General features: G+C 42.8%; 1 protein-coding gene across 1 annotated transcript in view; it reads right to left on the reverse strand.

Moving 5' to 3' along the window:
* Nucleotides 1-14,280, reverse strand: part of LOC140465059 (probable thiopurine S-methyltransferase) — a 57,930-nt gene that overhangs the window by 26,142 nt on the left and 17,508 nt on the right. The window contains exon 3 of the mRNA XM_072560902.1: nt 8,585-8,677. Within this exon, the coding sequence (XP_072417003.1) occupies nt 8,585-8,677 (93 nt within the window). The remainder of the gene's footprint in view (nt 1-8,584; nt 8,678-14,280) is intronic.

Genomic DNA, 14,280 nt, shown 5'->3' on the forward strand with positions numbered 1-14,280 from the left:
AATAAGGCAAGGCAGATGACGGAGGTGTCAGTGGGATGCACTTTGGGGCCAATGATCATAATTCTATTAGTTTTAAAATAGCTATGGAAAAGGATAGATCTGATCTAAAAGTTAAATTGGAGGAAGGCCAATTTAGATGCTATTAGGCCAGAACTTTCAAAAGTTGTTTGGGAGGATCCAAGATGGTGGCATCCTGTTGCGATTGCATTTGTTGGGCTCTGGGCTGCAACACCAACCTAACAGAGCCAGAACTCATTCCAAACACTTTACTGTGAGTAAAAGCACAGTTAAGGAGCTAGGATCCTGAAAAAAAACCCAACTTACCTTTGTCCTTGCAGCTTGAGGATGCCGAAAAAATGAGGAAGCTCGCCTGGGGCCCGGGCCATGCCTCAGCCCTCTGAGGTAGCGGGCTTGCTTACACACCAGACCCTAGTTGAGGAGCTGGCCAAATCTCGCGAAGTCCTGGGGAGGCAGATCCAGGAAAGAAACAAAAAAATCGTGAAGAAGCTGGCTCCTGTGTCTGCTATGCTGCAAGACTTGGGAAAGAGGACCAATGAGCTCGAGCGCCAGGCTGCAGAAGTAGAGGCAGAGACTGACTCCTCCAAGAGCCAGATTGAAGCTCTGGAAACACAGGTCTACAATCTGTTGGATCTGGTGGATGACCTCAAAACAGGGGCAGGAGAAAGAAGCTGTACGTTGTTAATGGAGGCGACAGAAAGTGAGCCGCTAGTGGAGCTCTTCGAGAAGTGGTTCCCAGAATTCCCTGGTTTGGAGGTTCAGAAGGGAAGAATAACAATTGAAAGAGCCCATTGGATCGCAGTATGAAAACTAGGTGCGGATTCAGCGCCTATGCCCTATCCTGGTAAGATTCCATCATTATAAAGTCAATCAGAAGGTCACGGAAGCCTCTAGAGCCCAGAGAAGGGATTCGAGGGCGTTCGTATGTGGCAGCTCCAGGGTGGTGTCTTTTCAAAACTTCTTGGCGGCAGTAGTCCGGAAAAGGAAGTCCTACGATGGCGTCAAGAGGAGATTGAGGAAGCTTGGGATCCAGTATTCTTTAAGATATCCAGTGGTGCTTTGGATCAATTGTAATGGATCCATACATTTGTTCAACTCGCCAGAGAAAGTGAAGAACTTTGTGGACACATTGACTTAAGTCAAATGGTCGAATAGGCGTAGAGAACAGAGCTATTCAGGTTTGTTTTTCTTTAAAAAGGACTTGGAGGAGTTTCTTTTCTGGTAATAAATTGTGTGAAATAATGTCCAGGATGGATAGAGTATTTATCTTTAATGTCTAAGTTATGTTAAGGGATGGGTGACATATTTATTTTTAGTTTATTTGTCTATAGCACTAACCTTGCTCTCGGTGTTTTCTTTTTCTCTACTGGGTGGTTGGTATATGTGACACAATCCTAGCTGGTAGGAGTTGAGAGGGCGATTGGGATAATTAGCAGGGGTGTACGATGTATAGATACCCCTTTTAAATGGGGGGGGGGGTAAATTCCTCCAATCAGTGCCTTTGGAGATTCTTTGTTTTTCTGTTTTGGCTGTATATAGTTTTTGTAAGTTTTGTAGATTTGTTGGCTGTAGTTATTTTAGTCTGAGTAGTTTTTGGGTTTTATGGATTCTTTTGCATTAAAGCTCAGTGATCTGTAGTTTGGGTTCTTCCTCTCTGGTGTCTAAACGGTGCTATAGAAGGTTATGGCTAAGGATGTGTTTACGTGGTGCACCTGGAATATTAAGGGGAGTCATTCACCTGTCAAGAGGAAGAAGATACTTTCCAGCCTTAAAAGGGAAAGGGTGGATGTTGCCTTATTACAAGAAACACATTAGATGATGCGGAGTATATGAAACTACAACAGAATGGGTACGAGTCAAGATTAGAGTAGTGCTGGAAAAACACAGGTCAGGCAGCATCCTTGGAGCAGGACAATCGACGTTTCGGGCAAAAGCCCTCCCCAAAGAATGGAAAGGCACCGAGTCCTGACAGTGAGTTCTCTAACGAATTTATAAGTATATTTTCAGGGCTGATGCTTAGTATTTTTTAAAAAACTTTTAATAATTTATCTTTCTTTTTGTAAAAGAGTAAAGTACAAAAAATACAGAAAAATAGCAATAATACATTATAGTACAATAATATTAATAAACTGTCTACTACTCGACAGAATACAATAATCTCTTAGTTAAGTTAATTTTACTTCATTTAAGTAAAATTACAGTATTTTAAGTTAAATTACAACCGAATTAAATTAAATTAATTACATTACATTGCTCCACTTACTGAAGTTCCTGTCCACGGTAGCAACAGTTATCATACCCATATTTAATAGGCTTCCTCCCCCAGAGGCCCTCGGCCCACCATATATGGACCTCACGGCTATATAAAGGCCCTAATCAGTATCGTCGATAGGTCCGTATCTATGTAGTTAAAACATGGCAGCCCTTCCTAATAAAATTGTTCTGTTTCATGGTGCACAATACTTGCCAGATAATCTTGGGGGGGTGTACTCCATCACAAGTCTGCGACACCCCGCAAAACCTGGGTTTTTTTTCTGATATCCAGCTCATTAGAATGTTGTTCCTTGCACAGTGTGTCAGAATGTTAAATAACCTCTTCCCATACCCACCCAGACAGGGCAGATTCTGCAGTCCCAAAAGAAGGGATACAAGGTCCACCTTAACTTCAATTCCCAGTATCTTCTCCAGCTCATTCACTATGGCACCTCAGTATCCACAAATCTTGTAGCAAGACCAAAAACAATGTGTAAGGGTGCCTATGCTAAATTTACATTTGGCACATCCTGGAGAAGATCCTTTCTTAAACTTTGCTAACCTCTCTGGTGCCATATGGGTGCTGTGAAGGATCTTCAATTGTACAGCTTGTCTTTTATTGCATATTGAGATTTTCTTCACATTCTCCCACATATCCTTCCATGTTTCTAATGAAATTTCTTCTCTCAGTTCCTGATTCCAGATCCTATGGAGCCTCTTTGTATCCCCCAAGGCACTCCCTCTCTGCAAATGGTACATGGTACTGATTGAGAGAGCGCCTCCACATCGGAGCACTCTTCTCTCTATGCCCAACTTGTAGGACTAAGCCAAGAGCGTGGTCTTCTTCTACGTGTGATACCCTAACCTGAAAGTATCAGTAAAGGTCCCCATTAGGAATCCCATATTTCTGACTTAATTGGTTAAAAGACATCAAGACCTCTCCCTCAAACAAATCTCCCAAACAGCAGATTCCCTTACCCTCCCATGCTTTGAAGCCAGAGTCCATTGACCTCAGCCTAATTCCTGGAGCTCCCACTAATGGGGTGAATGGTGAGGTCTTAAGCAAATTGCCCTCACCTTGCTGTATTATTCTCCATGCTTTCACCATATTTAAGAATATTGGGCTCTCACAATGCTCAGCCACAAATCTCATCTTGACCATAAAGAGTAAATTGGAAAGGGACACCTTGCCTGCAAGGCCTCAACATCAAGCCACAGCGACCTCGACTCCTTACGCACCCAGTCACCCCCACCCAGCTGCCCACCGCCGCCCCCCCCCACCTCCCAAATACGACAACAGGGCACCTATTTGGGATCTCTTCAGATCTGGAAGTTCCACCTAATTCTCCCCATATCTTACAGAAGTTGCAGCTTAGTAAATTTAATTAGGGGACACCTATGGCACCAAATAAAGGATCCAAGTCAGCCATTAAACTTCCGCAGCACTTTCTGGATAACAACAAGACATAATAGCCGAGGAAGAGCATTTATTTTAATCAGGGCTATAGGGCCCAGCCATAATATTGGTAGTCCCTCTCACAGCTGCAAGTCCTGCTTTATTCTATCAAACAATTGCACAAAATTAGCTCTGTACAGTTGACAGCAGATAGGGGTAATAAAAAAACTTCCCAGGTACAGAAAACTTTTCTGAGACCACTGAAAAGGAAACTGTGTTCCATCCTCCAGCTCAGACACTTCCACCAATCTCCCATGGGCATAACTTACAACTTTGTAAAACTTATCCTGTATCCCAAAAAACTGCCGAATAATTTAATATTTTGCACTAGCTGGGGTCGAACCTTTCCAGGTTAGCCAGAAACAGAAGGACATCATCCACATAAAGAGTAATTTTGTGCTCCCCAATTCCCAGTTTTGGTATCACTATTTCAGGATCCTTCCGGATGGCACCCGCCAACGGATCAATTACTAAGGTAAATAGCAGAGGCGAGAGATGACTTCCCTGTCACCGACCTTTTTCCACATGAACATTATTCTATTTGACACTGTTCATGATAACCGCCATCCTTGTCGCTATATTACTCTTCCACCCACCTAGCAAAGCCCCCCACCCCCTCCCCAAGACCAAAGTGATCTAGAACATCAGAGATATGACCATTCCACCCGTTCAAATGCCTTTTCCACATCCAGGATGACCACCAAGCCCAGAATTACTCTCTGCTGACACAAGTGCACTATATTCAACATTCTCCTGATATTACTGGTAGAGCTGTGGCCCTTGATAAAACCCGTCTGGTCTTCTTTTATAATAACGGGCAGTACATTCACCAAGCTCAGAACCAGCACCCTCGATAAAAGTTTGAAGTCTACATTCAACAATGAGATAGGTCTGTGTGACGCGCAATCCTTGGGGTCTTCCCCTTTCTTTCAGATAAGGGAGATATTGGCTTCCTTAAGGGAGGGTGGAAGGTAGTACTGGATATACGAGTGACTATACATCTCCAGAAGTGGCTCAGCTAGCGTATATAAACTTCTTGTAAAACTCACTCAGGAACCTGTCTGGACCAGGTGCCTTGCCACCTTGGAGCTGCCTTACTGCCTCTTGCACCTCTTGTATCATCAGGGGTGCATCTAAAAGGGAGGCCTGCTCTGCCTTTATACTGGGGAGGTCCAGGTTTTTGAAAAAAGGATTCCATACTCACTACTCTATCCTCACAGCCCTCCAACCAAATTTGAGAGGATGCGTCAGGGACAGTAAATGTTCAGGATGCCATAATCTTCTCCATGTCCTAAAGCCTAGAGAATGAACCATCCACGCTCATCCTTGATTTGAACTATCATCTGAAATGGGAGGTTCCTTCGTACCTGTATGGCCACTCCTCTGCTTCGGAGTTGGAGAAGGAGAAGAATACCCTATCTTATCCCCCCTTCTGTAATTTCATATGTTTCCTATCGATTAAACGTGTCTCTTGCAGCAGAGCAATGTCAACCCTTTTCTTCTTAAGATTTGACAGCACCTTTTTCCTTTTAACAGGGGAATGACTTCCCTTTATATTCCAGGTGCACCACTGGAACAGATTGCTTGCAATGACCGCCCACTGCAACCTGTGGTCCCCCGAGAGCAAGAACCCCAATCAATGTGTGGCAAGTGGAAAAGACACGGACTTCATAAAAACTAAAAACTATCCCTAAAACTAACCACTACTCCTAACTTGAACAAATAAACACATTAACCACAAATCACGAGAAATCTCCCCCTTTGCCCATAAGGGGCAATCACTCGCAACCTTACAGCCATTGTGGCTCCTTCCAGTTAAGGGTGCACCGCAAACCCAAATGGAAAAAAACATGTTTTTTACACACATGGAAGTTAACAATGGAAGTCCTCCCCTCCCTCTCTATACCTCAACCCCATACATCTTTACACAAAAGATGTATTCACCCCTCACCCAGAAAAAAGAACAGTGAAATAAACAGATAATTACCAAACTGATATAATATTAAACAAACCAAAGTTTACACCAAAGAATATCAAGCCTATAGGATCAGAAACCACAAAAGGGAAAAGAACAAAGAAACAGAAGGAAAAAACATTACGCCATTGTTTGAGAACATCTTTTCCTCTTTCTCCCCTTGGTGCAAGCTAAATATTTCAGAGAGTTCACAAATTCTTCTCCTTTTTCCGCCGAGTCGAAGTTACAGACAGATCCTCCATAATTAAAATGCAATACAGCCAGGTACCTCAGAGAATACGGAATATTTAAGTCCCTTACTTTATTCTTATCAAAAGACTTCCTCTTCTTTATTATGGCCCCAGAAAAGTCTTGAAAAAACATTATTCTCGAACCTTTATACACCAGAGTGTGTGGATCTCTTCTAGTCTTCTGGATGTTTCTATTATTAATTGCTTTTCTTTGGAATCGCACCAGGACCGGGTGGGGGCAATGATCCAACCTGGACCTACGCATCGCAATCCAGTGGAGGTGATATGTAGGGTTCCCAGTGTAACTGCTCCAGAAGTGGGGACGAGGTCACATAAGATCGCACTGTATGCAGATGACACTCATGTCTTCTTATTAAACCCAACAGTCTCGGTGCCACACCGAGCGACACGGTGGCACAGTGGTTAGCACTGCTGCCTCACAGCGCCAGAGACCTGGGTTCAATTCCCACCTCAGGCAACTGACTGTGTGGAGTTTGCACGTTCTCCCCGTGTCTGCGTGGGTTTCCTCCGGGTGCTCCGGTTTCCTCCCACAGTCCAAAGATGTGCAGTTCAGGTGAATTGGCCATGCTAAATTGCCCGTAGTGTTAAGTAAGGGGTAAATGTAGGGGTATGGGTGGGTTGCGCTTCGGCGGGTCGGTGTGGACTTGTTGGGCCGAAGGGCCTGTTTCCACACTGTAAATAATCTAATAAAAAAAAAGATACAAAGCATCAATCTATTTGGTGGCTTCTCGGGTTATAAGATCAATTTTGCAAAGTCAGAGGCCATGGCCATGGGTGGTCTCCCAAAAGTGCCTGGTCCTGAGGGCGGAATTCGGTTCCCCTTTACACGGTCGCAGAATGGCTTTCTCTACTTAGGTATACTTATTACTCCCATTTTTGATCAACTACTTAAAGCCAAGTTTGCCCATTTATTCAACAGAATAAAGCAGGACCTTCGTAGATGGAAGGTGCTTCCAATCTCTTGGTTAGGTCAGATAGCCTTCATTAAAAAAATGAACACTCTGCCCCGCCTGTTGTATATTATTTGAACGCTTCCTATGCTTTTTACTAAGCAAATGTTTAGAAGACTGAACGGCTGGTTCAGCTCTTTTATCTGGTATCGCAAGTGTTCCCTAATTAAATTGACTAAATTGAAGTTACCTTGCAGACTGGGAGGACTGGGCCTCCCAGATATCAAAAACTATCAGTAAAGCTGGTTGCTATCTTACATGAACGATTGGGCCAGGTGGGGGTGGGGGGCCTCACTCACTTTGATTGGACATTGAAGCATCTCAGGCTAGGTGCCCCCTTGTTGTCTTGCTGTTCTTAGACAAAATGAGAACTGTTAAAGAATAACCCAATAGACATTAATAATGTCAAAGTGTGGAGGGCAATGTGCCAGGGTGAGGACTGAAGGCCTGTGACCAGCAGTGCTGGGTCCACTGCTTTTTGACATTTGTGTAAATGATTTGGATGTGAATGTAGGAGTAAGTTTGCAGAAGACACCAAAATTGGACGTGTAGTGGACAGTGAAGAAGGTTATCTCACAGTACATCAGGAGCATGATCAGACAGGCCGATGGGCTGAGGTGGGCAGTTGGAGTTTAATTTTGATAAATGTGAGGCACTGCATTTTAGCAAGGCTGATCTGGGCAGGATTTAGACACTTAATAGAAGTGGCCTGGGGAGTATTGCTGAGCAAAGAAATGTTGGGGTTCAGGTTCATAGTTCCTTGAAGTTGCAATGGCAGGTAGAAGACAGGCGGCAATTTGGTATACTTGCCTTTATTAGTCTGTGCATTGAGTATAGGAATTTGGATGTCATGTTGAGGCTGTTCAGGACATTGGTTAGGCCACTTCTGGAACACTGCCTTCAATTCTGGTTTCCCTGCCTCAGGAAGGCTGTTGTTAAACTTGAAAAGCTTCAGAAAAGATTGAAAAGAATATTGCTGGGTTCAGAAGGTTTGAGGGATAGGGAGAGGCTGAACAGGCTGGGGGTATTTGCCCAAGAGCATCGGATGCTGAGGGATGACCTTGTATAATCATGAAGGGCATGGACAGTATGAATAGCCAAGCTCTTTTTTCCATAGTAGGGGAGTCCAAAACTAGAGGATATAGGTTTAAGGGGACAAGGGAAAGATTTAAAAGTGATTTAAGGGACAACTATTTCATGCAGAGGGTGCTAGAGGAAGTGGTGGAGGCTGGTACAGTAACAACGTTTAAAAAGCATTTAAAGAGATATAGGCCGAAGCTGGCAAATGGGACGACGTTAATTTAGAATATCTTGTCTCGTGGGCAAGTTGGTCTGAAGGGTCTGTTTTTGTGCTGTACAACTCTAAATGGCTCCTGCAAACCTGTAGTTGATAAAGTCCCCCTTTGCCTCACATTAATATCCATTTTGTCCTTACTTGCTCCTGTCTTCCCATCACAGACCAACTTTTCCTTTAGACCCTTCTTCACTTACTTAAAACCTAGCTTCATTAACATTCCCCAGTATCTTAAGAAAGGTCACTAGTCTGAAATGTTAAGATGGTTTCTCTTGCCTCTACATAACAGGCAGCATCTGTGGACTTCCAGTATTTTAAGCACATATTTTCCACAAACAACTGGAAAAACATTTTAAAGCTAAATTTTCAAATGAAGAATTTACTCACCATTTCATATCTACTGACTTTCCACACAGGGGCACAAAAATACGGATTTGTTTCCTCCCATGTAGAATGATGCTCAAGTATTTCTGCAACAATCTATAAAAATAAAAGTAAATTCTGAAGAACAAAATATTTTACTAAAGCAATGTTTCCAATATTGGAACATTATCAAAACTGATCAAATGAAGGAAAACTATGATGGGCCAGTGAATTAATGAACTCAGTAGTTAAACGACTAACTCAAACTGACACAAGGCTTGAAGAAACATGGATGTAAAAAGAACTAGTGTTAAAAAAAAGAACGAGAAGGCAATGGCAGAAGTTAGGAGAAATAGTGGAAGCAAAAAATGCAGCAACATAAACATCAGAAAAAAAGTATGCAGTAATTTAGGAACAAAAAGAACATGGGACATAATAACATACAAACTTAAGAAATAGAAAATGTTGGCCATTCAACCACTCAACCCTCCTCCACATTCAATACAATCAGGATTGTTCAGATTGTGGCTTTAACACTACTTTCCTGTTGCCTACCAGTGTCCAGGGATGTGCAGACTAGGTGGATGAGCCATGGGAAATGCAGGGTTACAGGGATTGAGTAGGGCAGTAGGTCTGGGTGGGAAACCCTTCGGAGGCTTGGTGTTGACTCTATGGGCCAAATGGCCTGGCTCCACACTATCGGGATTCTGTGAAGTCATTGTCTGCTTTATAAATCTTCTTCCCAGAGTGGATAACTACACATTTGCCCAGATTCCACTCCATTTGTTTTTACTGGTTCCCAAATCAGTCTATATCCATTTGCAGACAACTTGTATCCTCTTCCAACGTAGTTTCCTATTATCATGATATCAACAAAATCAGTAAAAATAAAATCAGTCCCTTCAACCAAGTCACTGACGTTGATCATAAATAATGAAGCCTCATCTTTGATCCCTGTGGCACTATTATGAATAGACGTTAAACAAAATCTAGGAGACAAAGGATAGAACATTGCAGGGGCTCACGATTCAAAAATTGTGCCAAAAAGGCGCAGAAGTCCAGCAAGGCATACCCCACATTGGAAACAACTCACTACATATTAAAAATAATTTCCAGGTTGTTCGGTGAGATTCTTGCTAGGCGGTAGAAAGTTGTTTATTAAAGGGGATTATTGATTATGAACAAGCTTAACTGCACATCTCACTTTATTAATATTCAGCTATCTATTGTATGATCTGCTGTAAGCAAATTGGACACAAAATTCTCGACATGGAAGTCAGTGTGAGTACCTGGTGACTTCAGTTTACTGCTTGTCCAAAAAACCTCCATGTTGGACACTAGGCAACATCTCAACAACTCTATGCACACTGGCCACATGTAACCGATGTTTACATACAGCGATGTCAGAAATGTGCCAGATTCTAGGAACCCACATGGCAAATTTCAGATCTACTGAAAGTATGCTTCTGCACTTCAATACTGCACGTCAGGTGCAACGGCGACTATCACTGTAATGCTACATGCAGAGTCACTTTGTGAATAGGGTTACAGACACAGCTCAAGGACTAGTTCAAGCTGCATCAGTGGATTGTTGACTGGCTCTCATGGTGCTCATTCACTTTGAGCCTACCTGGATACTCACAGCATCCCTGCCTTCCCTTTTTAGAGTCATACAGCACACAAGCAAGGCCCTCAGCTCAACTCGTCCATGCCAACCACGTTCTGAAACTGAACTCGTCCCATTTGCTTGTGTTTGGCCTAGATCACTGTAAATAGTTCCTATCCACATACATGTCCAAATGTCTTTTAAATGTTGTAATTACACCAGCCCCTACCACATCCTCAGGCAGCTGGTTCAATATACACACCATTGTTTGTGAAACGATTGCCTCTCAGGTCCCTTTTAAATCTTTCCCTTTTCACCCTAAACGTACACCCTCTAGTTCTGGACTCCCATACCCTGGGTAAAAGACCTTGGCAGTTCACCTTATCTATGCCTCTTATGATTTTATAAACCTCTACAAGGCCAATCCTCAGCCTCCTACACTGTAGTAAAAATAAGTCCCAGCGTATCCAGTGTCTTCTAACTCAAACCTCCCAGTCTTGTTAACATCCTTGTAAATCTTGTTTTGCACCCTTCCCTGTTTAATAACATAATTCCTGTAGCAGGGTAACCAGAATTGTACACCGTACTCCAAATGTGGCCTTACCAATGCCACATTGGTACAGCTGTCACATGACTTTCCAACTCCTGTACTTTGACCAATGAAGGCACGCATGCCAAATGCCTTCTTCACTGTCCTGTCTACCTGTGACACTATTTTCAAGGGACTATGTACTTACACCCCTAAATCTTGCATGTTCGATATCATTCCCCAGGGCCCTAACAGTAACTATTTGTGGCCTACCTTTTCATAGAATCCCTACAGTGTGGAAACAGGTCCTTCGGCCCAAGTCCACACCGACCCTTCGAAGAGTAACCCACCTTGACCCATTCCCCTACATTTATTCCTGACTAATACACCTAACCTACACCATCCTGAACGCTATGGGCAATTTAGCATGGCCAAATTATCTGACCTGCAGACCTTTGGATTGGGGAGGAAACCGGAGCACCCAGAGGAAACCCATGCAGACACGGAGAGAGTGTGCAAACTCCACACAGACAGTCGCCCAAAACTGGGTTCGAACCCAGGTCGCTGGTGCTGTGAGGCAGCTGTGCTAACCACTGTGCAATTGTGTCGCCAACTAGTTTGTCTTCTCAAAATGCAACACTTCAAATTTATTTAAATTAAACTCCATCTGCAATTCCTTAGCCCACTGGCCCAGTTGATCAAGAACCCATTGTATCTTTACAGAACCTTCTTCACTGTCCAGTACACCATCCACCCACGACTTATAACTTTCCAACCACAATTCCAACTTTCAGTCTTCTATATGTTAACCAATCTATACTAAAATACTACCCTAGTACCGTGAGCTCAATGTTATTAAATACTTCTAGAAATCTAAATACAGATGTACTGATTCCCAATTATCAACTGTGATTTTTATGTCTTCGAAGAACTTTAGCAAATTTGTCAAACATGACTTCCCTTTCATAAAACCATGGTAACTTGGTTTGTGATTTTCTTTTAATTTGATATCACCCTGAGCTTTTTGTTAGGTCTTTGTTGAAAGGTATGAAATATTTACAAACATCAATGATTATATGACTCTATATAAACATTGCAATTAGGAACTGTGTTAGGATATTCAGCATTTTGAATCTGCCATGCCATCCAACAGAATCATAATTAATCTAAAAATCCCCACGGATGAGGCCCGTGGGAACACCTCCCATCTTGTACATGGCAGGTACTCATGTGACTCAGCCAACATTGTCTATCTTATACGTTGCAGGAAGGATGCCCGGAGGCATGGTACATTGGGGAAACTGAGCAAAGGCTACAACAACGGATGAATGGGCACTGCACAACAATCAACAGACAGGAGGGTTCCCTCCCAGTTGGGGAACACTTCAGTGGTCCAGGACATTCAGCCTCGGACCTTCGGGTGACCATCCTCCAAGGTGGACTTCGGGACAGGCAGCAGAGAAAAGTAGCCGAGCAGAGGCTGATAGCTAAGTTCGGTACCCATAGGGAGGGCCTCAACCGGGACCTTGGGTTCATGTCACATTACAGGTGATCACCATTGCACTACACACACACAGATATTCCTACACACACACATACACTCTCACATACACACGGACATAGGTACACACAGACACCCACACACACTCCCACACTCACACGTGCACCCCCTCACAGACTTAAGACACTCTGCACTCACTACACACACACATACAAAGACCCACATGCACACATATATTTTGTGGGGTGAATTTGTACTTGCAGAGTTACATTGTACTTTGCTCAAAAACTGCATACATTCATGTAGAACTCTGAGCTCAAAAACTGCATGAATTTATGTAAAGCTCTGTTATCTCACTTTTTAGATTAGAATCAATCTAAACATCAGGTTATAGACAGAGAACACAGGGGGGCAACACCTTCATCATATTGTCTAGCTAACCCGAGAATGCAACTTTAAAAAAAAGGTTTTGTGATTTACACATGAAAGAAGTGAAACTATCACTGTATTCTAACAGATGTAAGGCTTAACAGACAATCAATTTTTCAATGTATAATTTCAGTTACATCACACTGTAAATGTTTGCTATAAATTCTGTGTTACGATCGAGCCCTCCACTGTCACCTGATGAAGCAGCGTCGCTCCGAAAGCTAGTGTGCTTCCAATTAAACCTGTTGGACTATAACCTGGTGTTGTGTGTGATTTTTAACTTTGTACACTACAGACCAACACCGGCATCTCCAAATCATAATTAATCTGTTTGTGTTCCAGATTCCATATTCCTATCTACTCCTAATTTGATTGTCATCCTTAATGAGAATCTGTCAACATTAGTCTTAAAAATATTAAATGTCTTCACTTTCATCACCTTCTGGGATAAAGTTCACACAGAAAAAAAATTCTCATCTCTCTTTGGCGGTGGAGGATTGCTTTTCAGACTGGATGCCTATGACCAGTGTGCCACAAGGATCAGCGCTGGGTCCACTGCTTTTTATCATGTATATAAAAGTGATTTGGATGCGAATATAGGAGGTATAGTTAGAAATTTTGCAGATGACACCAAAATTAGAGTTGTAGTGGACAGCAAAGAAGGTTACCTCAGAGTATAACAGGATCTGAATCAGATGGGCCAATGGCCTGAAGAATGGCAGATGGAGTTTAATTTAGATAAACATGAGGTGCTGCATTTTGGAAAGGCTAATCAGGGTAGAGCTTATACACTTAATGGTAAGGTCCTGGGGTGTGTTGCTGAATAGAGAGACCTTGGAATGCATGTTCATTGTTCCTCGAAAGTGGAGTTGCAGGTATAGGATAGTGAAGGTGGCGTTTGGCACGCTTGCCTTTACTAGTCAGTTCTTGAGTACAGGAGTTGATATTGGTTAGGCCACTTTTGGAATACCGCATGCAATTCTAGCCTCCCCACTATAGGAAGAATGTTGTGAAACTTGAAATGGTTCAGAAAAGATTTACAAGGATGTTGTCAGGATTGAAGAGTTTGAATTACAGGGAGAGGCTGAATGGGCTGGGACTATTTTCCCTGGAGCGTCAGAAGCTGTCTGAGGGGTGACTTTATAGGAACTTAGAAAATCGCGAGGGACATGGATAAGGTGAATAGACAGGGTCTTTTTCCCATGGTAGAGGAGTCCAAAACTAGAGGACTTAGGTTTAAGGTGAAAGGGGAAAAATTTAAACGGGACCTAAGAGGAAACATTTTCACACACAGGGTGGTGAGTATATGGAATAGCTGCTCGAGGAAGTGGTGGAGGCTAGTAGAATTACAACATTTAAAAAGGCATCTGGCTGGGTTTTCGAATAGGAAGCGTTTTGAGGGATATGGGCCAAATGCTGGATTTATTTAGGAGATCTGTTCAGCATGGATGAGTTGGACCAACGGGTCTGTTTCCATGCTGTATATCGCTATGAACCAAAAAAGGTAACACCCAATGTTATAGCAACACCTTCAAGTTCTGGACTGACACACAAGAAAGAATATCCTTTCAATGTTCACCTTGTCAGGATCAATAAGAGTTTTAAACAATTGAATCAAATCCCCTTCACTGTTTTAAACACCAGTGGAAAAAAAA

The sequence above is a fragment of the Chiloscyllium punctatum genome, chromosome 41 (genome assembly GCF_047496795.1).
Source record: "Chiloscyllium punctatum isolate Juve2018m chromosome 41, sChiPun1.3, whole genome shotgun sequence".
Taxonomy (NCBI): Eukaryota; Metazoa; Chordata; class Chondrichthyes; order Orectolobiformes; family Hemiscylliidae; genus Chiloscyllium; species Chiloscyllium punctatum.